General features: G+C 51.4%; 1 protein-coding gene across 1 annotated transcript; it reads right to left on the bottom strand.

The window, feature by feature from the left end:
- Positions 1-1,125: 1,125 nt before the first annotated feature.
- Positions 1,126-25,670, bottom strand: SLC6A7 (solute carrier family 6 member 7). Its single transcript, XM_049858608.1, has 14 exons — positions 25,379-25,670; positions 16,715-16,898; positions 14,751-14,882; positions 14,336-14,570; positions 12,532-12,670; positions 10,708-10,842; positions 9,494-9,597; positions 9,246-9,370; positions 8,227-8,339; positions 7,927-8,058; positions 7,339-7,438; positions 7,050-7,150; positions 6,357-6,524; positions 1,126-1,878 (listed from the first exon to the last, which is right to left on the bottom strand). Exons 1-14 carry the CDS (start codon positions 25,409-25,411, stop codon positions 1,669-1,671), a joined length of 1,911 nt encoding a protein of 636 aa, XP_049714565.1. The 5' UTR covers positions 25,412-25,670; the 3' UTR covers positions 1,126-1,668.
- Between the last annotated feature and the right edge of the window lie 5 nt (positions 25,671-25,675).

Raw genomic sequence — 25,675 nt, 5'->3', positions numbered from 1 at the left:
GCAGAGAAGGGAGGTAGGTGAACCTCCATTTCCTCATTTGTCCAGTGGGAGCTGGAAAGCCCTATGCTGCCCACCTCATGGCCCTCCAAGGTGAGGCTCCGAGGAGACAGGGCAAGGAGGATGACCTTGTTTGGTGTTTATTAACAGTGAAGCAACAGAGCACGGATGTGGGGGTTGGAGGGTGGGGAGACAAAAGGAGAGAGACAGGTGCAGAGTCGGGGCAGGACCCATAGGCCACAGCTGAGAGGGTGCCCTGCCCCCTGGGAGGATGCTTCGTGTGAGAGGCCTGGCCAGGCCCACTCTCACTGTCCTCTCTTAGGGAAAAAGGTACCCAAGGGCAGACCCCCCCCACACACACCTGGGGGTTGAAGGTGCCAAGGACTGGCCACAGGCCTGGGATGCTGGCTACCCTCTTCTCTCTGCCTCCACCTCCATGCATGAGCCCAGGGTGGGCAGCATCGGATAGACAGCCATGTGGGGGGACCATGTCAGAGTCTCTTAGATGCCCACCTTTGCCATTTACAGGCAAAGCCAGTTTCCTGGCAGCCCTGGAGTTGGAGGAGGGAGCGAGGACGGGGACGAGGGCCAGGACACGGGAGCAGAGAGGAGAGGGGCCCTGGGACTTGACAATGACCCCTCATTCTCACCTCCATAGCTTGTGCAGCGAGGCACCTGTCCCCTTCCTAAACATGGCCCAGGGCTCCCTGCCCGCCACCCAGGGCTGTGATCCAGTGAGTGAAGGTGGGTCCTCACCCTCACCCTATACCCCAGCTCAGGCCAATAGCACCTCTTACTGTTCCCCCACAGAACTCCCACTTCCCTCTGCCCCAGCTAATCCACCCAGCACACAGACCCAGAACAACATTCTACCTAAAACACAACCAGATCATGCAAATACCCTCCCTGCCCACCCCCAGGTCCCTACTCCCACCCATTCTTCACCAGATGAAAAGAATCTTGTAAGCTGGTAACACCTACTCCTCCAGCCACTCTGCCCAGACAGGTCACTTCTGTGGGGCCTGGCTTCCCACCCACCCTCCTCCTCTCTCCAAACCTTCCCCTCTTCCAGGGCCCTGCCAGGCCCCACCTCCTTCAACCTGGGCTGTGCACACGGACCCCAGGTGCTTTCTCCCCACTTAACTAACCCTCGATGGCCAGGGCCTCTGGTCGCCCTGAATCTCCCCGCCCCAGCTCTGGTTGTGTTGACCTGTGTGGGGACAGGCTCCCCAGAAAAAAGAGTGCGCTCTTCCCTGAACAGAGATGGGTTGTGTTGTTGGCTGCCACATGGGAAGGGGAGCTGGCTGGGCAAAAGGTCTGGCGTCAAGTCCTCTCTGCCTTGTGACCTTGGGCAAGTCCCCTCTCTCCAGCCTCAGTTTGCCCATCTGTAGGGTGAGGGTTGGACTGGATCATCTTGGCTTTGAATGGTGAGTGTGTGTATGTGTGTGTGTGTGTGTATGTGTGTGTGTGTGTGTGTGTGTGGAGAGGGGTGACAGAGATTTGAGGAGAGGCAGAGACCATAGGAAGAACTGGCACTGGGGGACACAGCAACCTCCCACAGCCTCTGGCCTCTCCAAACACCGGAGGGCACAGCTGCCACGCGCAGCCCCAGGACAGGACTGCCAGGCCCGGCTGGAGCCTTCGTCTGCCCGGAGGCAATGGCCTGCCGCCTCACATCATGGACTCCTCTTCCTCAGCAATCTCGCGGTCCACCTCGATGGCTGTGTTCTCAAAGCTGGTGATGCCTCCGTACTTGCGCATGTGGACCATCAGCGGTTTGGGCGACTGGCTCCCGGCCAGCGTGGCCACGTACATGCCCGTCCGGTTCTCCTCCAGTGATGGGCCCCAGTCCATGGCTGGCCGGCTGGCTTGCTGGAGCCGCTGTGGGCACAGCAACGACAGCGGTGAGAACGGCAGCATTTGGAAGCATCCTGCCAAGACCTGACCACCTGATTGAGTTCTTACAGCAACTCAGGGGGGCTGGAGGCGGCCCTATTACTTCCCTAGGGAGTGATTCGAGCTCACCCCTTGATGTGAATTCTACTCTGCCACTTACAAGTTAAATGGCCCTCGGGCACAACACAGAAGTCCTCAGTGCTCTGCTTCCTCTTTAACTTGGGAATAATGATCCCCTCATGGGGCCGTATAGGAGTCCCTGGGTGGCACAGATGGTTAAGCACTTGACTGCTGATTGAAAGGTTGGCAGTTCAAACCCACCCAGAGGCACCTTGGAAGTAAGTCCTGACAATCTGCTTCTGAAACGTCACAGGCTTGAAAATCCATGGCATGTGGTTCTACTCTGCACACACGGGGTCACCATGAGTTCAAATCAACTTGACAACAACTAACAACAACACAGGGCTGTTGCGAGGACAATGAGGTGATGCACTCAGCACAGTGCCTGAGTTGTTGTTGTTAGCTGCCATCGAGTCAGTCCCTAACTCATGACCACCCACGCACAATGGGATTGGACTCTTAGGATCCATAGGGTTTTCACTGGCTGACTTTTGAAAGTAGGCTGCTAGGCCTTTCTTCCTGGTCCATCTCATTCTGGAAGTTCTGCTGCAGCCCGTTTAGCATCATAGCAACACACACACCTCCACTAACAGGTGATGGCTGCACATGCGGTGCACTGACTGGGAATTGAGCCTGCGTCTCCTGCATGGAAGGCAAGAATTCTACCACTAAACCACCACTGCCCCACTGGAACAGTGGTGAACAACCAAAATTACCCAACCCGTTGCCATCAAGTTGATTCCAACTCCTAGCAACTCTATAGGACAGGGTAGAATTGCCCCACAGGGTTTCCAAGGAGCGGAAGTGGCTGCTGGAGTTGAACTGTTGACCTTTTGGTTAGCATCCATTGCTGTTAACCACTGTGCCACCAGGGCCTCGGAACAGGGTAGGAGCCTGATAAAGAGTGGGTTTTGTCGTGACTGCACTGTGGACCACTTCTCTGAGCATCAGAAGGTCAATCCAGGAGCTTACTCTGGGCCCCTTCTCCTAAATGGTGAGTCCTAAGGGGCTGGGGAGGGAGCCCTGGTGGCGCAGTGGTTAACTGCTTGGCTACTAATCAGAAGGTCATTGCTTCAAACCCAACAGCTGCTCCACTGGAGAAAGATGTGGCAGTCTACTTCCATAAAGATTTACAGCCTTGGAAACTCTTTGGGGGCAGGGTCACTATGAGTCAGAATCGACTTGACGGCAGTGGGTTTGGTTTTTCTGGAAGGGGCTGGGGCTTTTGGGAAAGAACCCTGGACTGGGAGAACTGAGATGGGGACAGCAGCTGGCCTCTAGGTCCCTTCCAGCCCTGGCATTCTGTCTCGTTCTGACTCCGAGGTCTGACCTTCCCGTCTCCAAGCCCCAGTTTCCATGGAAGTAGGGAGCTGACTAAGATGACGACTAATCCTGGACATTCTAGGATTTCCTCTTTCTGAAACCTCAAACCACATTCCCAAAGCCCACTGCCTGCCCTGCCAGGGAGGAGAGCTCTCAGACCCTTAAATTAGGGAGGCAGCTAACATTAAGTGGAGCCCTACTGGGTACGGGCTGCAAGAGACATAATGTGGGTAATGCCCTTAGTCAGGGTCTAGCGCAGCTTGTACTCAAAGCATGGTAGTATTTATTAAAATGTATTGACAGCATGCCACTCCACTGCTCAGAAACCCACCAGGGACTTCTCAACTCACCTGGAATAAAATCCAAAGTGCTTACATGGCCTACATGGCCTGGCGCATGGCTACTGCCCTGACCTCAGCCCCCACTTCTCTCCCTCCACTCACTCTGCTTCAGTCACACTGGCTTCCTTGCTGTTCTCAAGCAGCCAGTTCCTCCTGCCTCAGGGCCTTTGCACAGGTTGGTCCTCCTGCCTAGAATGCTCTCCTCCTGGATATCCACATGGATCATCCCGTCCATTTAGTCAAGTCTGTCACTCCCTCAGAGAGGCCTTCCCTGGTCAGCTTTGCTGAAATACCATCCTCCATCACTCTATTTCTATACTCTGCTTTGCCTTTTTTTTTTTTTAATTAATATAGCACTTACCACTACCTTTATGCATTAATTTGTTTATTGCCTGTCTCCTGCATTAAAATGCAAGCTCCTCAAGAGCAAGCACTTGTCTTTGTTTCCAGCTGAACCGAACACTAGAGCCTCGACCACGGCTTCTCAACCTGTGCACCACTCACATTTTGGGCTGGATAATTCTGTCGTGGGGGCTATTTTGTGCACTGGAAGTCAGTAGCATACCTCATCCTGCCCTCCCCATGACAACTAAAAATGTCTCCAGACAACGCCAAATGTCCTCTGGGGGTAGAATCACCGCCAGCGAGAGCTCCTGGGCTAGAATTGAGTCCTCACCATGTTCCATTCTGAGCTAAGCTCTGACTTATTTAATCTCTACATGCCCCCTACGCAACCAATTGCCATTCAGCTCATTCCGGGTCGTGGTGATCCCATGTGTGTCAGAGCAGACAGTGCTTCTTAGGGTTTTTAGTGGCTGATTTTTCAGAAGTAGACTGCCAGGCCTTTCTTCTGAGGAGCCAAGCATGTTAACTATTTGACCACCCAGGGACTCTATATCCTTATGTTAGGGGTATTATTACTTTTACCCTCCCCCTCCACAGATATTATCTAAAAGTAAAGCTCAGAGAGTTTAGTTAAATCGGCCAAGGTCACACAGAGTGGGAAGTGGTGGCATTGGGACTTGAACCCATGCAGTCTGACCTCATCCTGGACTTTTGAAATATTCTGCTTTTCTACCTCCCACAGTGCTGGGTACGTTGAGGAGCTCATTTTCTTCTCACAGCAACTCTATCGGTAGATATCACTGCCCCCATTTTAAAGATGGAGAAACTGAAGTTCAGAGAGGCGCTGTAAGTTGCCTAGAGTCAAGCTGCTGCAAATGGCAGAACCTGGATGCAGATCCTAGTGAGTCGGTGCTGGCAGCCCTGGGCTGGGAAGGCAGCACTCCTGAGATGGCAGTGACTGCAGTGCTCACCCCACACCCTCATCAACATGCCCTGTGGCTGCTGGGGAGCCCAGCATTCCCGACAGCTCCCTAGCAAGGCTTGAGGATCATTAGCCTCCTGGGAGCTGGGGCCTTCCTCCCTGGGCAACTCCCTCCACCCCCAGGACACCAGGACACCCTCTCCTCCTTCGCTTTACGGACACCCTGGCTCTCGAGGGAGGAGACAAACCCCACATTAAGTAACACAGGTGGGGCTCCTGAGGCTCAGATAAGGGTTTCCCCACGTCAAGCAGCAGTTGGAGACAGGGCAATGGCTGAATTCAGAGTGTGGACTGGGAGACGTGGCCACAGCCACTTCTGCCAGGGCCAGGGAGGAGCTCTAAGCTTCTCTCTGAGTGGGGACAAGAAGGTGGGGAGAGGGACAGCCGAGGGGCAGTGGAGCTGTATCAGGAATGGTGAGCCAAATGAGGATCTGATTTGTACTTGCCGATGTCCATGGTGTAAATATCCCCACTGTGGTCAATTTCATGCTATCCATGGTTTAACTACTCACAACATTCCTGAATAATTATCAGTTAGCTCCACATCTAGGGCTTCCCAAGCTCTCTCCAGGTTCCAGGAGGCTTACTCCAGGACCGCGTACCATGACAGCCTCTTGCCACCAGAGGGCTCTATGCTCAAGGCAGCAGAAGTGGAAGACTGTACAGAGAGCACCCCTCACCCCACTTTCAGGAGGCTCAGATAGGGGCAGGATCTTGAGGTGGCCACGCAGCATGTCAGCTGGCTCACAAAGGGTCACTATGCCCATCTTCTGAGCCCTGCAGATCCCCGTGCCAAACAGCTTGCTCTCTAAGCTTTCTGGGTCTCTCCACAAATCCCTGGCCATAGGCAGGGATTACACCATCATACCATCCCAGGCCACACATGGGTCACAGCAGGGCTCCTGGGCAGCACAAGGGTGACAGCCTACTCCCTGGGGTCCCTCAATGTTGAGTCCCAAAGGGAACTCTGGGCTGGTGACCCAAATATGAATCCTGATCCCTACCCCACTCACTGTGGGACCTTGGGCAAGTCCTTCGTCCTTGCAGGTTTCCCCAAGACTTGTGGAGATTGACTAACATCAGTGGTCTTTGAATTGTGCCCTCCCTCAGAGGCCCCATGTGGTGTGAGGGACTACAGGGCAGGACTCCAGCCTTTGAGACTGCCTAAGCCCAAGCAGGTCTGAGTTGATTGATAGCTCAGGCTACTGGTTAGAAAAAATGGTTCGGGCTAAAGGAAGTTTGCAAAGGCCCAGGGAAGGTGTTGGTCCAGATGTTTTCTGTTCCATTGGGTGGGCCCAGGGCAGGACCACAGGTCAGGGAGGCCAGGTGTAGAGAGGGTGGGGCAGACTCACCTCCCAGAGGGAGCCCTCCTCTCGAAGCACAGCCACCAGCATGCCGGCTGGGATCATGAGACAGGACAGCAGGCCCATGAGGATACCCAGCAGCTCCGCCCAGGCTGGGAAGCGGTAGCTGCCATACTCTGAGGGCTGGTACTTGACGATGCTATACACCAGCAGGGCCTGTGGGGTGGGGGGCTCACAGCATCACGATGGGCCACAGGCAGGCCCTAGGGCTTGGGATAGCCCAGGTCTGAGCTAACTTAAGGCCTGAAATAGCCCAGCCTAGGACCATCCCAAGACCTGAGAGAGCTTAACCCAGAGCTACCCAGTGTCCGAGAAGGCCCAGTCCTAGGCTGCACCAGAACCTGAGATGGTCCGGTCCTAGAGCCTTTGCAAGGCTTGAGATGGCCCAGCTCTGAATAACCTAGATGCCCAAGATATCCTATCCCTGAGCTGTTCCCACCCCAAGATCCAAGAAAGTGCAGCCCCAGGGTCCCAGTCCTGAGGCCTGAGAAAGCCCCACCCATTTTTGCCAACCACGAGGCTAACCCCAGCACAGCTACCATTCTGGCACCCACCCACCCCTCAGCCCTGAAAGAGGCTCCACTCACGCCAAGGCAGCCCTACCAGGCTGAATGCCCAGAGGGAACCCCTGCTCTTAGTCCTGGAGCCCCAGCCAGCAACCTTCCCTCCCACCCCAATTACCAGGAGCGTGGCTGGGGACAGGAACAGCCAGCAGGCCCTGAAGTAGAGGCCGGGCTTGAAGCCCAGCATCATGTGGATGTCGCGGCAGAATCTCTGGATACCTGCACAGGGGAGGGGAGGAGGAATGGCCCCACCCACAGCCCCACAAGCACCAGCAGCCCCTCTTCCATCCCAGTTGCCCCGGCCAGAAACCCTGGCCTCAGGGACCCGGTTCCAGAGGGACTCCAGGGGAGAATCCTACTCCCCTACTATGGGGAACCTTGGCACCACCTCCCACAGCCTCTCTCACCATACACCCGGGTGACGGCAAGGCACGTGGTGATCACCACCACCATTAGCCCGAAGCTGGCGCTGTAGTCATCCAGAAGGACCAGCCAGTACATGCCTCCCTGGAACACAAGTCACAGCTCTGGGGTCTCTCACCCGGCCGCACTCTCTGCTGCAGCCCCCTTCTCCAAGCAGGAAGTGACCAGGCAAGCAGCTAGGTCCGCTGGGAGAGCAAGATGATGCCGGTATGACAGCTGACAGCTTTACATGCTCCATCTTATTCGACTTGCACAACGACCTATACACTGAATCCTCATTTTATTGATGGGGAAAAACAGGCTCAGAGACATTAAGTCACTTGTCCTGCAGTCACTCAGCAAGTGCAGGAGCAAAGTTTCTATCCAAGTCTTTCAGACTGCAAAGCTCAGACTTGTAATCATAAGGCCAGGCTGTCAGCCCCTCCTTGGGAGATGGGGCCTGGGGTGGGGTAGGGGTCTCCCAAACAGGAAGATGTAGGTGGTTCAATGTTCGCTCAGCCCGGCCAGAGACACTGCTCCAGGCATCTGCCCCAGCCTCGCCCTGGCTGGCCACCCCCTGCAGCACCACTCACATCCGTGGTTAGGATCAGCCCCATCAGGTACATGGCCACACAGATGAGCCCGGAGAACACAGCCTTCTTAGGCCGCAGGTAGTAAGGGAACTCGTCAGTCACAGCCGTCACGATGGTCTCCAGGAAGGCAAACTACGGGGGGATGGATTGGGGGTCACAGCTCTGCCAGACACACACGCACTCACACACACACATGCACACTCACACGTGCACTTTTTTCACGTAGCGACTCGCATTTGCACGTACACACACTCATATGCAAACACACTATATATACCCCGAGATGCCCACAAGGCTCACCTGGCTGTCCAAGCCGAGAGTCAGAAGCATGAAGAAGAAGAGGAAGGACCAGAAGGGCGACAGAGGCAGCATGGTCATGGCCTGCGGGTAGACAACAAAGGCCAGGCCGGGGCCTGGGGCCAAGGGCACAAGGGGTCAGCAGCCTGGGGCACGTGGCGGCCCCCACATTCACACTCACACATGCACACTCACTTACACCCACTTGGGCACACTCGTTTAACCAACCCAGAGATGTACACGCAACACACACTTTCTACACTTTAACTCCTAGGACACAGGCTGGCAGATTGTAGGCGCTTGATAAACAGAGGTTGGTAGAATAAATGAATTAATAATGAGCACATGAATAAACACAAGACCCAAATCTAGAACCTCATTTGAACCCATTTACATACACAATAATTTATGCAGTATCCCTGGTGGTGCAGTGGTTAAGAGCTATGGCTGCTAACCAAAAGGTCAGCAGTTTGAATCCACCAGTCATTCCTTGGAAACCCTATGGGGCAGTTTTACTCTGTCCTATAGGGTCGCTATGAATCAGAATTGACTCGAAGGCAACTTTTTTTTTTTTGAATGTACACAATCATTTGCACAAACAATTCCACTAACACGTATACTTATATACATCCTTGGGCAAAGCCACGAGACACACTGATTCACAAGATCCTTTGCACCCTCCATTGATCTGCACATAGACATCCTGACACAGGATAGGACTCACCTGGACGAACAAGGCGAAAAACTTAAGACAATCTCATATACAAACTGTTTACCCCCTCACACAGGCTGATGGACATTCATTTGCACATCTAGACCTTTTGCACATGGACACCCAGAGACTAGCTGAGACGCACTAGGTTTTGCACATGCATGTGTGTGCAAATATGCACACATGCACACACACAACCATGGCACGCTCATCACAACCTTGCTGGTCCACACATATATGCTCACTTGCCCAGCCCTGGCTGTGCCCCAACACACACCTTCACCCCACCAGGCCCTGGCAGTTTGCCCACCTGCTTTGGCTACTTGGTCCACAGGCACGCCCAGCTCCTGAGACATGTAGCCCAGCACAGAGAAGATGGCGAAGCCAGCCAGAATGCTGGTGATGGCATTGCCCAGCGTGACGATGAAGGTGTCTCTGCCAGCAGAAGTCCAGGCACAGGCCAGGGTGAGCCAGCCCCATCCTCACCCTATGGGGCCCTCCCAGCCACGGTCCTCTACCCCTCTCACCCCTGGGGTCTGGGAGGCTGCAGGCACTGACCTATAAATGTTCTGGTGAAACGTGTTGTAGGAGGCAAAGGTGAGGAGACCCCCAAAGCCCACACCCAGGGAGTAGAAGATCTGAAGGGCAGCCTCAATCCACACCTGTGCCGAGGAAGGATGGAGAGGAAGGACAAACGATGAGTCGGTATGTAGTGGTGCCCATGGGGCCAAAGAAAGAAAAGAGAGCGGGTAGGGTGAGAAACAGTGGATGTGAGATGGCAAGGGAAGAGTCTGGCTCACAAGTCACACCACTGGGAGCAAGCGCCTGCTCCAACACTTACACTGCAGGAATTGGACAAGTATCTTCCCCTTTCTAGGCCTCAGTTTCCCCATCCAGGGTCTAGAGAATGATCTCTAAGCTTGGCCCAGTTCTGAAGGAAGTATTGTTTAATGTAAATTTTACAGTAGATTCATACTGACCATAATACCATGTAGCCCCTTTACTTTCTCCCTGGAGTCAGAGGGACCTAGACTTGGAACCCAGCTTCACCACTCACTAGCTGTATAACTCAGACAAGCTGCATTGCCACTCTGGACCTCAGGTCCCTCCTCTGTAGCAGGAGGATAGTACCAGTACCTACCTCATAGGGTGGTACAGTTGCTGTCAAGTCAATTCTGACTCATAGGAACCCCATGTGTGTCAGAGCAGGAACTGTGCTCCATAGGGTTTTCAAGGGCTGAGTTTTTGGAAGTAGGTTGCCAGGCCTTTCTTCCAAGGCACCCCTGGGTGAACTCAAAATTCCAACATTTCAGTTGTGGCTATCGTGGAAACCATTTGTACCACCCAGGGCCTCTCACAGGGTGGTAGTAAGGATTAAGTTACTACATATCTGTAAACCAGTAGAGCAGGGTCAGGCACAGAGTCATGGTCAATACATAATAAATGTGAGCTGTCATTACCATTATCGTTACCATTATTACTATTAGTGGTCTCATGGGGTTTTGGAGCAGAGAGATGTGGTTTGAAATCCCAGCTCTGCCAGTCCCTAGCTGTGTGACCTTAGCCTTATCACTAACTGAGCTGGCCTCAGTGCCTTCATCTGTACAACAGGGAAAATTATGTCTACATCATGGGGGTGTTAAGAATAATATATGAAAAAGACACATAGGAAGTGCCTAGCACTAGGTGCTCACCACATGAACAATTCCTACCCTTTGCACCTGCTCCCTCCTTTCCCACTCCCTCCCCCACCTTAGCCCTAAGGGCCTCACCTTAGAAGACAGCAGGTGGTGGAACTGGGGGGTGAGATAGAACTGGATGCCCTTCCAGGCTCCTGGAAGGGTGACTCCTCGGACCAGCAGCATGAGCAGGATGAGGTAGGGGAATGTGGCCGTGAAATACACCACCTGAGACCATGGGTGGGAGCGAGGGCAGTGTGACCTTCCTTCTACCCCGCTCCTCCTCCTGAAATCCACATCTTGGTTATTCACCTCTCTACTCTTCGTCTCACCCAAGCTGAGAATCAGCCGTCATCCATGATGCTTCTCTATCCCTCCCTCCCTCCCTTCCTCTCTCCCTTCCTCCCGCCCTCCATCCTTCTTTCCTTCCACATATCCAACCCATCAGCAAAGTCCTGTCACTCTGCTTCCAAAGGCCATCCCAAATCCTTCCACTCCATCTTCCTGCGGGCCTGGTCCAGGCCACCATCATCACTTGCCTGAATGACTATAGGAGCCTTCTTGTGGTCCCTCTCCCCTATGTCTACTCTCCCCCCTCCCCGCCCCCACGCAGCCCTTGCAAACCTAGTTCTAATGGTCATCAGACAGTCAATATTCCCAAACTCCCCTCTGCCCCTTCTCCTTCTTTTCCCATAGCTCCAGCCACTCCCCATCCATAAAGACACTATCAAGTCTCAACATCTTCGCTTGGCTCAGCCATGATTACCTCTCCTCTCTAAATGGTTTCTACTCTGTCTTTTCAGTCTTCCTTTTAATGGCTCTGTTCCTCTTGGATAACACTTCTCAGCACTTTGTGGACGGACAAGTTCTAATTTATAAATGATTGAGTAAACCCAAGCCTTCCAGAAATAGTTTTAACTCTTTCTTGCTCCTTCATAACCTAAAGTGGACATCTGTGGCTTTGCCCTTCCAGCATCTAGTTCACCTTCTTCAAATAACCGTACCCCAACTTCCTTTAGATGGGGCTAACTCTATCTCCAGCTCCAAGGGTGGGCACATGGCCCAGGCCCAGCCAATCAGATCACTCCACTCTCCTGTCTACAGTGATTGGTTCAGGAATGGGTACATGACCCAGTCTACACAATGAGACTCAACTCTGGGGCATTTTCAAATATGGGGGAAGAGAATTCTTCATTAAGCAGATAAAATGCAATCTAAGGGCTTTTCTCCAACCACGTGGAGAAATGCAGCCTGAGAAGAAACCAACCTAGAGAAAGCATTACTGAGAGACTATGAGAGTCAAATTCCTAATAATATCCCCTGAACACCTACGGCTAGCTATGCCTGAAGCACGACCTTTGGACTTCCCAATTGACTGTGACAATTCGGTTCCAGTCACTTGTATCTCAAAGAGCCCTGACTCACATACCTACCCTCCAAGCACTCAATGTATATTTGCTAGGCCCCTCCAAAGTGCCAGAAACCCTGGTGGCATAGCGGTTAAGTGCTACAGCTGCTAACCAAGAGGTCGGCAGTTCAAATCCGCCAGGCGCTCCTTGGAAACTCTATGGGGCAGTTCTACTCTGTCCTATAAGGTCACTATGAGTTGGAATCGACTCGACGGCACTAGGTTTGGTTTTTCTGGTTTTTCCAAAGTGCCAAGCACTGGGTAAGGAAACAAACTTGAATAACACATGGGTCCTGGACTTGGCAAATTTCTAGTCTAGTCAACCAGCCTTGCCCACCATACATCCTCACCTCCACATCTTTCCTCAGGCAGCACTCCTCCTTTCAATCTTGATGCCCTCTCCCTTCCCCTCTTTTCAGTTGAAATCTGTTCACCCTCTCAGGCCAGTTCATGCACCACCTCCTCCATGAAGCCCCCACCCCAGACCTCTGGGGCCTCCTAGGCTTCACCTTGCCTGAAGACTTGACTCCCTTGAGGATGCAGAGGAACACGATGAGCCAGGCGAGCAGCAGGCAGAGGCAGAGGTTCCAGCGGATCTCCCCGGGTCTCCCGATACCCTGGCTCCCTTGGATGTGGAGGACGTATCGGCTGTGGGAGACACATGTGGAGTAAATCTGTGTCTGGCCTGCGAGGCTGTACTGGCGATTCTCCATGTGCCATCCCTCCCGATTCCTCTCTATCCTTCTCCAACCAGCTCTGTGCCCAGGCGGCTGGCCTCTATACCACCCAGATTCCCTGCCTCTTTGGCTTCCATGGGGGTTTGGCCAATGGCAGGCATCAGCAGGAGACTGGAGGGTGGGAGGAGTAAGGGGCTGGGGTATTTACGTGCACACGTGTATACACACACCATCCAAGTTCTGGACATGGTTTCATTCTTCTGTAGCCATGGCTCCTGTTGGGCAGGCCCTCTTCCAAGGCTCCAGTTCTCACCTGGTTCCAGTAACACAGTTTCCTACTCTTGCCTCTTTGGTTTAAGGGAGGGAATAGCTAATCCCTGGTGCCTCACCTTTCCTTGTTGATCTCCTTAACTTCTGTAAAGGTCCTTCATTAAACTCTCTTTAGTTAGACCCTTTGAGAGTGCCATCTGCTTCCTGCCTGCACCCTGATAGAAGCAGTCCGCTATGGTATTTCCATGCAGCCTCCAGCAGCTGCCAATGACCATGTCTTGTTCTTTGACTTTAAGCTGCAGACCTAAGCTGGTCCTTCTTTCTGGTCAGACATGCTCTTCAGCAGGTGCAGGCACTCGGATGGATTTTGAATGGACAAATGAATGTACTAAGTAATAAAGGCAGGTTGGAGATCAAGACATGGGCCCACAGAGGGGAAATTCCTAACAGCGGCCCTTTGCAGGTAAAGGGTTGGGGGTATCTGGTCTTTGTCCTGTGGACAGCCAATGGCCCTTACCTAGGGACCAGGTTACTCTGGATTATTCTAGAACAGGATCAGAATCTAGAGTCTTAGGCTCCCTGTCCCTGCCACTGCCACTAGCTACTAAGCAAGCCTCTGGACCTTGTTTTCTCAGCTGTGAAGTAGGGGACAGGATGGGTTGGATGGTCAGGGATGTCCTTCCAACACTCACAGTCAGGGGGCTGGCAGTGTTCACTGCAAAACTCTTTACCTGCATTACCTGTTTAATCCTCACAACGATCAATTACTGTGTTACAGCATTATCTCTCCTAGTGGATGAATTGGAGATAGTCCTTACTATGTATGGTTCAGGCCCTATGCTAAGGGCTTTACCTATTCATATAGAAGGTGCCCAATAAACATTTACTGAAAGAACGAATGAGTGAGTGAGTGACTTGTTGAAAAACATCGTAAGATGTAGGAACCAATACTATGCCCTTTTATAGAGGAGGAAACTGAAGCTCTGGAAGGTTACTGTTACTGCTGTCATCATCATCATCATCAGCTAGCATTTAGTGAGCACTTAGTATCCACCAGGCTGAACTGTATAATTTATATGGATTCTTTCTTTTAATCCACACAACAACCTCTGAAATAGCTCCTATTATCTCCCCCGCCCCCGTTTTAAAGATAGAGCAATGGGAGCCAAATAAATCGTTAAAGGTCACACAGCTGGTTAGTTGAAGAGCTGGGATTAGAACCAAGAGTCCACCTAACACTAGCACATGAACTTGGCCTTCAAGGTCCATGGTGAGCCCCTTGGGATGCCAACTCACTCCTTCCCTTAGCCCACCCTTAGCAGTGCAGGAGGGTGGGTGTCGCTATCACCAAGGCCTGGGGCCTGACCTCCAGTACTCCTCGCTGGGGCTGACGGTGCTGGTGAGGTTGAGGGGCAGGACCCCGTTGCCGCCCTTGGAACCTCTGTGCTCCAGGCAGAGGTCTGTGTTCCACCAGTTGCCGCAGTGCTCCCAGGGCAGATTACTGGTGAGGGAGGCGAAGAGGTAGAAGAGGACGTAGGCGATGATCATGTTGTAGTAGATGGCCACCAGGCCTACAATGAGCAGCATGGCAGCGCCGGCACCTGGGGGAGGGCAGAGAGGCTACTGGGCTGCTCGGTCAGGCCCTCTTCTGGGCCAGGCTGGGTGGCCTCTGGAAAGCCTTGGTGATCTTTCTAGGTCTCCCTCTCGCCTTGAGGATAGTGAGGGGCAACGTTTCAGCCTCCCCCAGGTCCAACCCCACCCTGGGAGCACTGAGGCCTCACCTTTGAAGAGGGGGCTGATTTTCCAGACAGCCAGGGGTCCCAGGCTGGAGAACTGGCCCAGAGAGAGCTCCAGAAAGAAGAGGGGGATGCCACAGATGGCCAACATGAGGAAGTAGGGCACAAGGAAAGCGCCTGCAGAGAAAGGGTGGCGGGCCTCAGGCAGGTCAGCTCTCCCCACACCCCAACTCAAGCTCTGCCCCTTCCCTGATCCACAGAGACCACCTGGGGCCCTGATGGCACACCTCTTCTCTGGACTGGGACTGTGCATGCAGGTCTGTCTTCTCTTTTACACCTGGAGATCACTGAGGACCCAAGAGGGTGGGGAAGGTTTACTCACCTCTGTAGTCCCAGTGGAAACCCTGGTAGTGTAGTGGTTAAGTGCTATGGCTGCTAACCAAAAGGTCAGCAGTTCGAATCCACCAGGTGCTCCTTGGAAACTCTATGGGGCAGTTCTACTCTGTCTTCTAGGGTCACTATGAGTCGGAATTGACTCGACGGCAGTGGTTTTTTTTTGTTTTTTGGTAGCCCCAGTGCCCAGAACAGGGTAGAGCTTAGAGCCCTGGAGAAATACCCACTGAGTGAGGGGATGAACAAATGAGTGAATGTATGGGTGAATTTTCCACTGAAGAAAATGCGAACTCCTCAGTATAGAAATCAATGCCCTTCGGAATCTGGCTCCAATCTACCTGTCCTCCACCCCCTCCCCACGCTACTTGTGGTTTCACTGGCCCAACACCCCTTCCCCTTTTCTTGTCACATTGGCTCCCACCTCCTTTAGTGCACTGCCCACCATATACCCTATATGGCTCTGGAAGGGCTGGCAGTCACACCAACCAGCTCCCTGAGGGCACGGAGCCTAAGCCAGGCCAACTGGAGACCTTCCCTGCAATACATAGATCCATTTAGAGAAAGGAGCTCTGGCCTTCCACTGGGGTTACTAAGCATGGATGACGATGAGGTCATTCCAAAGTTGTCTGTGGCCACGGCCCCTCCCCACAGCAGGAGGGCTGCTGTCTCAGGACAGAATGAGGTCAGCACACAGACAAATAGAGTTCAGAAATGGGGAGGGAGAGCGTCGAGAGAGAACTGTGGCCATTATTGGGTTCCTGGAGCTTCAGAGGCCAGCTCCAGGGCTGCACTTTCTGGTCGTATAAATTCACCTTTTCTGTGTTTAGTCTAGTTTTATTTGGGTTTCTGTCACTTTACCAGTATGGAGTTGTTTAATGTGTTTGGTAGAGATGAGAGGAGATATCGCTTCCTGGCAAGAGCACGATGGCTCTGGAGAGGACAGTCCTGGGTTGGAATTTTGGGTCTGCCACTGTGTCACCTTGGATAAGGTATCAGGCCTCTCCAAGCCCCAGTGGCCTGTCATCATAAAGGTACTTGCCCAGGAGGATTGTCTTCAGAGTTAAATGAGAAGGGGCATGGAAAGCACCAAGCCTGGGGCCTGGCATATGGCAAGTGCTCAAACCTAGCTACTGTTAATGAGACTCAACTGTAGCTGGATGGAGAAATTAGGATAAAAGAGAATTCTGTTAAGATGGGAGGGACGTAGCGTTTGTAGTCTAAGTGGAAGGAACCGGGAGAAGAAGAAAGATTGAAGATTAAAGGGAGACCAAATGATTGATGAACAAGGCTGTAGAGGAGGGGGATGGGGGACATTAAGAGCACAGTCATCGTCGGCAGGCAGACACAGCCCTGTATCATGAGCAGAGGCAGCCCCTTCTGGACCTAGCCTTAGGGAGAAAACTATGCAGGCTGTCTATCCCGGGGGTGACAGAGGGGGAGGAGGGGCTTGGGAGATAAAATCAAACAAGGCAGGGTGCGCTCCCTCTTCCCAGCCCCAGGTCATTATAAACCACTTTCAACTAATTCTGCCCAAGGTCATGGCAAGGAGATAAACCTCGCTCCCAGAGCCTTGCCCATCACCCTGGTCACCCTCAGGCAGGACCTCAGGCCCATACCTCCCCCGTTGGTGTAGGCTCGATAGGGGAACCGCCAGACATTCCCCAGGCCCACGCAGTAGCCGATGCAGGATAGCAGGAAGTCCAGCTTGCCCGTCCAGTTCCCCCGATCAGCAGCAAAGTCCACATCCAGGTCTACATCACCCTGGTCACTGGGGGTCATCAGCAGGTCCGGGGTGATGGGCTGCCAGTGAGAGACAAGAGAGGTGAGGGAGAAGGGTGAGACCAGGCTGGAACTGTAACCCTAAAACAAGAGTATGAAATCGAGCAGAGCTAATGGTAAAGACAGTAGTCCCTAGGTAGTGCAAACAGTTAGTGCTTGACTACTGACCAAAAAGTTGGCAGTTCAGATCCATCTAGAGACACCTCAGAAGAAAAGCCTGGTGGTCTACTTCCAAAAAATCAGCCAATGAAAGCCCTATGGAGTATAGTTCTACTCTGAAACACATGGAGTCACCATGAGTTGGAATCAACTTGATGGCAACAAGTTTGGTTTTTTTCTTTTCTTTCTTTTTTTTTTTTTTAAAGGTAAAGACACTGTATTGGTTCAGATAATCAATTGCTCTCATCTGCACTGACTACAAAATTACTGGACCAACAGGGTAGTTCAGAAATTGAGAAAGCTACCTTCACCTTAGCTTGGCTAATGCAGAGGCCAAATCAAGGGCTGGTCCTATTTTGATGGTGATGATGATGATAATGGTCTTAATAACCAAAAAAAGAAAAAAGAAACTGCATTGTCATCAAGCCAATTCCGACTCATAGAGACCCTACAAAACAGAGTAGAACTGCCCCCATAGGCTTTCCAAGCTGCAATCTTTACAGAGGAGCCCTGGTGGCAAAGTGATTAAGAGTTCGGCTGCTAACCAAAAGGTCAGTAGTTCGAATCCACCACCCAGTTCTTGGAAACCATGTGAGGCAGTTCTACTCTGTTCTATAGGGTTGCAATGAGTTGGAAAAGACTTGATGGCAAAGGGTTAATCTTCAAGGAAACAGACTTCTACATCTTTCTCCCTCCTAGTGGCTGGTGGTTTCCAATCACTGGCCTCTTGGTTAGCAGCCATGTGCTTAACTACTGCACCACCAGGGCTCCTCAATCTTAATAACAGCTACCCTTTATTAAACACTTGCCCTGTGTTCACTGAAACTTGCTGTTGAAAGTAGAGTAGCTAAAGCAAATGGAAGTAATGATGAAGTAAAAGAGCTCAAGAAGACAAAGTATTATAATGACATGTGCAAAGACCTGGAGTTAGACAACCAAAAGGGAAGAACATGCTCAGCATTTCTCAGACTGAAAGAACTGAAGAAAAATTCAAGTCTCGAGTTGTAATAATGTAAAGAAGATAAAAAGAATACATAGAGTCACTGTACCAAAAAGGATTGGTTGACATTCAGCCATTTCAGGAGGTAGCATATAGCCAAGAACCGATGGTACTGAAGGAAGAAGTCTAAGTTGCACTGAAGGTGTTGACAAAAAACAAGGCTCCAGGAACTGATGGAATACCAACTGAAATGTTTCAACAAATGGATGCAGTGCTGGAAGTGCTCACTTGCCTATGCCAAGAAATTTGGAAGACAGCTACCTAGCCAACTGACAAGAAGAGATCCGTCTTTGTGCCCACTCTAAAAAAAAAACCAAAAACCAAATCCAGTGCCGTCAAGTCGATTCTGACTCATAGCGACCCTATAGGACAGATTAGAACTGCCCCATAAAGTTTCCAATGAGCGCCTGGCGGATTCGAACTGTTGACCCTCTGGTTAGCAGCCGTAGCACTTAACCACTACGCCACCAGGGTTTCCATTCTAAATAAAGGTGAAATTTCCAACAAAATGCAGAAATTATCCAAAAATACCATTAATGTCACATGCAAATAAAAATTTTCTGAAGATAATTCAAAAACAGTTGCAGCAATACATCGACAGGGGAATTCAAGCCCATTCAGAAGAGGACTTACAGCGAGGGACATCATTGCTGATGTCAGATGGATCTTGGCTGAAAGCAAAAAATACCAGAAAGATGTTTACTTGTGTTTTATTGACTATGCAAAGGCAATTGGCTGTGTGGATCCTAACAAATTATGCATAATATTGTGAAGAATGGGAATTTCAGAACACTTAATTGTGCTCACGAGGAACCTGTACACAGACCAAGAGGGAGTTGTTCGAACAGAACAAGGGGATGCTGCATGGTTTAAAATCAGGCAAGGTGTGTGTCAAGGTTGTATCTTTTCACCATACTTATTCAATCTGTATGTTTTTGTTAGGTGCCATTGAGTCAGTTCCGACTCAGAGTGACCTTATGTACCACAAAACGAAACACTGCCTGGACCTGTGCCATCCTTACAATAGTTGTTATGCTTGAGCCCATTGTTGCAGCCACTGTGTCAATCCATCTCATTGAGGGTCTTCCTCTTTTCTACTAACCCTGTACTCAATCTGTATGCTGGGCAAGTAATTCAAGAAGCTGGACTGTATGAAGAAGAACATGGCATCAGGATTGGAGGAAGACTCATTAACAACCTGTATTATGCAGATGACACAACCTTGCTTGCTGAAAGTGAAGAGGACTTGAAGCACTTACTGATGATGATCAAAAACTACAGCCTTCAGTATGGATTACATCTCAGCATAAAGAAAACAAAAACCCTCAGAACTGGACCAATAAACAACATCATGATAAATGGAGAAAAGATTGAAGTTGTCAAGGATTTCTTTTTACTTTGCTGTACAATCAATGCCCTTGGAAGCAGCATCAAGAAATCAAATGACTTATTGCGTTGGGCAAATCTGCTACAAAAGACCTCTTTAAAGTGTTAAAAAGCAACGATGTCACTTTGAAGATTAAGGCATTCCTGGGACCCAAGCCATGGTATTTTCAATTGCCTCATATGCACGGGAAAGCTGGACAAGGAATAAGGCAGACCGAAGAAGAACTGATGCATTTCAATTATGGTGGTGGTGAAGAATACAGAACATACTATGGACTGCCAGAAGAACGAACAAATCTGACTTGTATGGCCAGAATGCTCCTTAGAATCGAGGATGGAGAGACTTCATTTCACATACTTTGACCATGTTATCAGGAGGGACCTGTCCCTGGAGAAGGATACCATGCTTGGTAAAGTAGAGGGTCAGTGAAAAAGAGGAAGACTCTCAATGAGATGAACTGACACAGTGGCTGCAAAATGGGCTCACATACAGCAATGATTGTAAGGATGGCTCAGGACTGGACAGCATTTCGTTATGTTGTACACAGCATCACTATGAGTCGGAACCGACTCAAAGGCACCTAACAACAACAACAACAAGAGTACTTAAGTCATATGGTTGTTTGGAGAATGAAATCCGGGAACATGAGTCAAATGTTTAGTGCAGTGAGTGCATGTTGTTGCTGTTGGGTCACTGGTCTTACAAAATTCTACCTTGTGATCTCCTGTGTTGTTTCTATCACCAAGGCTACATATTCCAAATACTTCTTCTTTGTTTCCAATCACCAGTAATTATCAATGAAACTTGATTACATGTTTGATCAATTTCAGACTGCAGAAGTTGATAAAAATCTTCAATTTCTTCATCTTTGGCCTTAGTGATTGGTGCATAAATTTGAATAATAATTATATTAACCGATCTTCCTCGTACGCATTTGAATATTATCCTATCACTGACAGCATTATACTTCAGGATATACCTTAAAATGCTCTTTTTGACAATGAATGAGATGCCATTCCTCTTCAATTTGTCATGCCTGGCATAGTAGACCCTATGATTGTCGAATTCAAAATGGCCAATACCAGTCCATTTCAGCTCACTAATGCCTAGGGTATCTATCTTCAAGCATTCCATTTCATTTTTGCCATCTTCCAATTTTCCTAGATTCATACTTCTTACGTTTCACGTTCCAATTTAATGGATGTTTGCAGCTGTTTCTTCTTGTTTTGAGTCATGCCACATCAGCAAATGCAGGTCCGGAATGCATTACTCCATTCACATGATTAAGGTCGACTCTACTTTGAGGAGCTAGTTGTATTTTGAGTGCCTTCAAACCCAAAGGGCTCATCTTCCCACATTATATCACACAACGTTCCGCTGCTATGTCTAAGATTTTCACTGGCAAATTTTTTTAGAAGTAGAGTGCCATGTCTTTCTTCCTAGCCTGTCTTAGTCTGGACTCTCCACTGAAACCTGTTCACCATGGGTAAGCCTGCTGGTATTTGAAATACCGGTAGCATAGCTTCCAGCATCACAGCTACATGAAAGCTACCACAGTAAGACAAACTGACAGACATAACAGATGAGTGGTAGAGTATACTCTTCTTAGCTCCATTGTAATTTTGAGAAAACCTAGTCTCAGAGAGGTATCATGACACACCTAAGGTTTTTACAAAGTTGGTTAGCGGAGAATGGGGGCTCGAGCTCAGGTCTTCTTGATGTTAAAGTCCATGTCCTCAACTGCCAGTGCCAAGTGTTGTTACTCCACTCTAGGCACCATATTTTAAGAAAGACTAGGCAATTTGGAACATGTCCAAAGGGTAGGTGACCAGGCTGGAGGATGTTCAGGAAAAGAGGTCAGAGGAGGACAAGGGGAAGAAGCTGGAGCCCTTAGCATAGAAAGAGGAGGACTTGGAGGGCACACGGGCTGCCCTGAGGGAGGGATTAGATTTATGCTCTGTGACTTAAAGGGGCCTATCAGGCGCTATTTTTTTTTTTTTTTTATCAGGCGCTGGGTAAATTTTGGCTCAGCAGCAGGAAAAGCTACTTAAGCCCAGTCTGCTTCAGAAAGTTGTGATCTTCCTGTCACTGTTGAAGAGATGAGTGCATGGAGGGGAACAGAGGCCAGCTGTCTCTCAGATCACTTTCCATGATTCGAGGAGAGGGAGAAGGTCCACTGGGCACTCTCACTTTGGGCTGGGGCTGGGAGATGGAGGCCTTCCTCAGTCACTTGGGATCCTAGCCCCGAGGGATACAAGTTAGAGTGTCCATGAGTTACCTGGGCTTACGGCTAGGAAGGAAGGCCAAAGATACCAGGACAACTGTCTGAAATTCAGACAGCAGTTCCCAACAAGTGGCCCCAGGGATGGGTTGGGGGAAAGGAGCAGTTGCATCTTTCTGGCTGTCTCTGAGATTCACACCCTACGTCAGAGAAGGATGGAACTGTGAAGGAAACTGATTATCAAATAAAGTCCGTGGTTTCCAGAGAGGAGAAAGGACCTCCTGCTTCCTGCTAAGGAATGCTTGTAGGAAAACAGTGATACCACTGGGCTGGGAGTCAGAAGACCTTGATTCTAGGTCTGTGCCAATTTACTGTGTGACTTTAGGAAAGTGTCTTCGGAGCCTCAGTTTTCACACCTGGGTAATTAGGGCATTGGATAGATCAGTGTTTCCAAAAGCATATCCTTTGGGATGTTCATTGGTGTTTGGCAGAAAAGGGTTGTGGGGTCAAAAATGTTTGGGAAAAACTGCATTAAAACAAAGTAAAATAGGTTTCTTTACTGCACGACTTGTCAGATCCTTTAATGGACTAATATGCATTGTGACCCTCCAACTAAGGGCTAGAATAGGCAGTATTCTCAAATTCTATTTCAGCAAAGCATCTCAAGGAGCAAGCATTCCGGGAATGCAGGTCGCAGCCATCTTTAATGAGCCTTCTGGCCCTGATGATCTGAGGCAGGATTCACCAAACAGACTTCACTGGAGACACCTGAGGTGGCTGAGGACTAGGTCAGAACCTAAGACAGGGACTCAGTAAATACCTACTGACCAGATTTGTTCTTTCCCCAAAAGTTGCCCTTCCTGGCACCAGACCAAGTGTGTGTCTACACACAAATCAGGCGGTGACAGAAGTGGTGTCACTGGGACTAGTCATATGAGCACAGCCCAGATGATGATGGTGAAAGGGGGGGAGGGGTGACATTGTGTTACAGGACTGAAGTGTCTGGCATGGCGACAGGGTTGGGGCAATGGGCTCGGGTGACAGAATTGGGGTAATAGTGCTGGGTTGACTCAGTGATACTGATGACAATGGTGGCGATCTTGCCTGAGGGCCACAGGGCAGTGGTGATGGGGACAGCCTGGCATGGTTATGAGTGACGGTGACAGAGATGAAGAGCATGATAGAGCTGTTTTTAAAGTAACTGAGCTCCAAGGCTTAAAACAAATATGTGCCTGGTGGTTCTTTAGTTGAGATCTCACACATGCTGGGGTGAGGGTAGCTACACCTCTGAGACCTATCTGAAACCTGCTTCCTCTCCATCTAATGCCCCGTTTCCCCAAGACTTCCTCTCCAGATGCGTGAGCTTCAGCCCTCTGGAACCACTCCCACCCAGGTAAGATCCAGGGGGAATGGGAGAACAGCCAGGTGATGCTAGCTAGCCCCTGGCTTTGGGTGGTGAGGCAGGCCTGTCACCCTGACACCCACCTGGCCCCATTAGGCCAGCTGGCAGGGGGGCCTGGTAATGAGGCTCCTCTGATCCCTCCAGAGAAGCTGCCCTTTCTATGCTCACAGAGCGGGTCCTGGCTCTCCGTTTCCATGGTGACAAGAGTTCCAAGAGCAGGATGCTGGCAGCTCATCCCCCTCCTCCCCCAATCAGACGGAAGCCTGTTCCTACTCCAGGGACAAGGGATGGGGTCTCCCAAAGCTGAGCCAATCAGGAGCCCACCTGGGCCCCCCAGTCCACTGCAGGACAAATCCCAAGAGGCTGGCACAATAAGGATGGGACTGGTTCGGAGATAAAGGGAAGTGACCAAATAAATGAGGCAGGGCTGGAAGCTTAATGAGTGGCTTCACACTCTGCCTGGGTGTGAGGCTCCCACTCCTGATCCCCCACCCCACTGTCACACAGAAACATTTGCCTGAGCTCGCCAGACTTGCCGTCACTCTTTTAGGGACCAGCAGATATAGGTCACCGCCAGTGGCAGGGGCTGGGAAAGGGGCTGCCCAAGCCCTAGGCTCTCTAACCTTCAATAGGAATCTGGTCTCCAACTTTATCATCGTGCAGATGGGGAAATTGAGTTTCAGGAGAAGGAATGAGCCCAAGGTCAAAACAGCAGGTTGAGCCCCTGCCTTCCAGTCTGTGCTCATCTCTGAACAATGCTGCCCCTTTGCCGATATCTAGCATTTTCTCACTCCCTGTCCCCTTCTCCTTGAAAGCCAAGGAAGGGGACCCTGAAGGGAGGTGGTCCTATCCCTGCCCTATTGGCTCTAGAATGCTTAGCCCATCTTTGGGAAAGCAGTGAGCTACACCCCCTCCGTACCTCAACTTCCTTGTCTATAAAGTGGGGATAATAAGACCTAGCCCCAGAATTACCAGAGGATTAAATGAGATGGGGCTTGCTAAACTCTCAGCCTGTATCCAGCCAGTTCTTCACAGGACAGAGCTATTAACATAATGTTTGGACTAAGACAATGAGGGGATAGGGCTTTTATGGGGAAGAAGAGCAAAGCGGAGAGAAAGAGAGTGGGAAAGAATGAATGAGGGCAGGCTCCAAGAGATTTACCCACAAATGGCCCCAATAAGCCATTCGTATCTGCCAATAAAAAACAACCCACACTCACCACAGTGCCTCTGCGCTCAGCTGCCCAAGGGCAGAAAGCTTGAATGAGTGTGGCGGGGGGGTGGGGTGGGGTGGGGGGTGGACAGGGGGGATATCCATTAACACCAGCCCCAGGGAACAGTCCTCTCACATCTACCACCCCCTCGAGTTCACAACACCCCCCAGGAGAGTGGGGCTTGCTTTGGTGCCCCCACTCTGAGGATGGGCCAGTGGAAGTTCAGATTAGAAAATAGGCTTGCCCAAAAGTCACAGGGTAAGTAGGAGCAGCAGAAACTGCACCCAGGAGTCTAACTCCTTGGCTAGGACTGTGACTTTTAAACCAAAAGCCAGAAAACTTCCCCAATATCCCCCTCCCCCCCCCCAACACACAAACAACTTGTCTGTGAAGTCCAGTCTCCACAGAACAAAGCAGGGAGAGGCTGCCTTCTGGGCCCAGGGCGCCAGGAACGCGTAGGTTTGGTTGCTTATAGCACAGCCCCCCATTTCCCTGAGGTCTCCCATTTCCCCCTCCCTGCCTGTGCCACCTTCAACCCTGCTGCGAGGCAGCCTGGGGTCCCAGCAGAGGAAGCTAAAGCTGCCAGGAGAATGAAGGGGGCGGCGAGGAAGCAGGTGGTGGGCCCCGCAGGACAGGAGCTGGGCAGGCAGGAGTGGGGGTTCCCTGCAGGCCCAAGGAGCTGCTTCAGTGTTAAGTACACAGATGGAAGCCAGGTCCACACTCTAACTCCCCAAATTAGTCCAGCTCAGGGCTGGCACTTGGCTATTCTAACATCACCACCCCCAATCAGCCCCTGGAGGAAATAGGCAGGGGAATGGGAAGGGGCTGGGGTCTGGCCCCAGCCAGCCCCTGCCCCGCGCCTCCTGGGACTGCACACACCTGTTCGCAGGGCCTGGCCCAGCGAACCCGGGGTCCCACCCTACTACAACCCGACCCCTAGATGGGGGGTGGGGTGGGAAGCCAGGTCGTACCCCCGCCCCTGTCCGTAATCCAGTTTAGCCGGCCTTCCCCGGGGCCCTGAGCCGGTCCAGGTGCCCTCTCGGACCCTCCGCAGGAGCCTCGATGGAGGCGGGCCTCTCCAGATCCCCCTCAGGTGCGCCCCCGCCCTCGGACCCTACCTTGCGGAGGTGAGCTCCTTGCAGCGTCTTCATTTTGGAGGACCGGTTGCTGGGGCTTCCCTGCTTGCCTGCCCCTGAGCGCAGGGAGCGAGCGACGCCGAGAGATGGTGCCGCCGGCCGGCCACCGCGCCTTTGCCCCGGCGGGCTCCGCACACCTGCTGGGAAGGGCGCGGGCGCGGGCGCGGACACTGCCTTCTGTCGGCTGCTAGAGCGGGGCGCGGGCTGGCGCTGCGGACGACCTGCTTCTCCGTGCGCAGCGCCGGAGGCTGAGGAGGGGTGCACGGCTGCGCCCGCGTA

Source organism: Elephas maximus, chromosome 2 (genome assembly GCF_024166365.1).
Source record: "Elephas maximus indicus isolate mEleMax1 chromosome 2, mEleMax1 primary haplotype, whole genome shotgun sequence".
Lineage (NCBI taxonomy): Eukaryota > Metazoa > Chordata > Mammalia > Proboscidea > Elephantidae > Elephas > Elephas maximus.
This window is presented reverse-complemented; position numbering and strand designations above follow the sequence as displayed.

Excerpts from the sequence above, each read along its gene's own strand:
- SLC6A7 (XM_049858608.1), bottom strand. The coding sequence starts at position 25,411 with ATGAAGACGCTGCAAGGAGCTCACCTCCGCAAG. Across the intron at positions 14,571-14,750 it reads AATCAGCCCCCTCTTCAAAG|GTGCCGGCGCTGCCATGCTG; the intron begins GTGAGGCCTCAG and ends GCCCTCCCCCAG. Across the intron at positions 7,439-7,926 it reads GGCTGATCCTAACCACGGAT|GGAGGCATGTACTGGCTGGT; the intron begins GTGAGTGGTGCT and ends CTTGTGTTCCAG.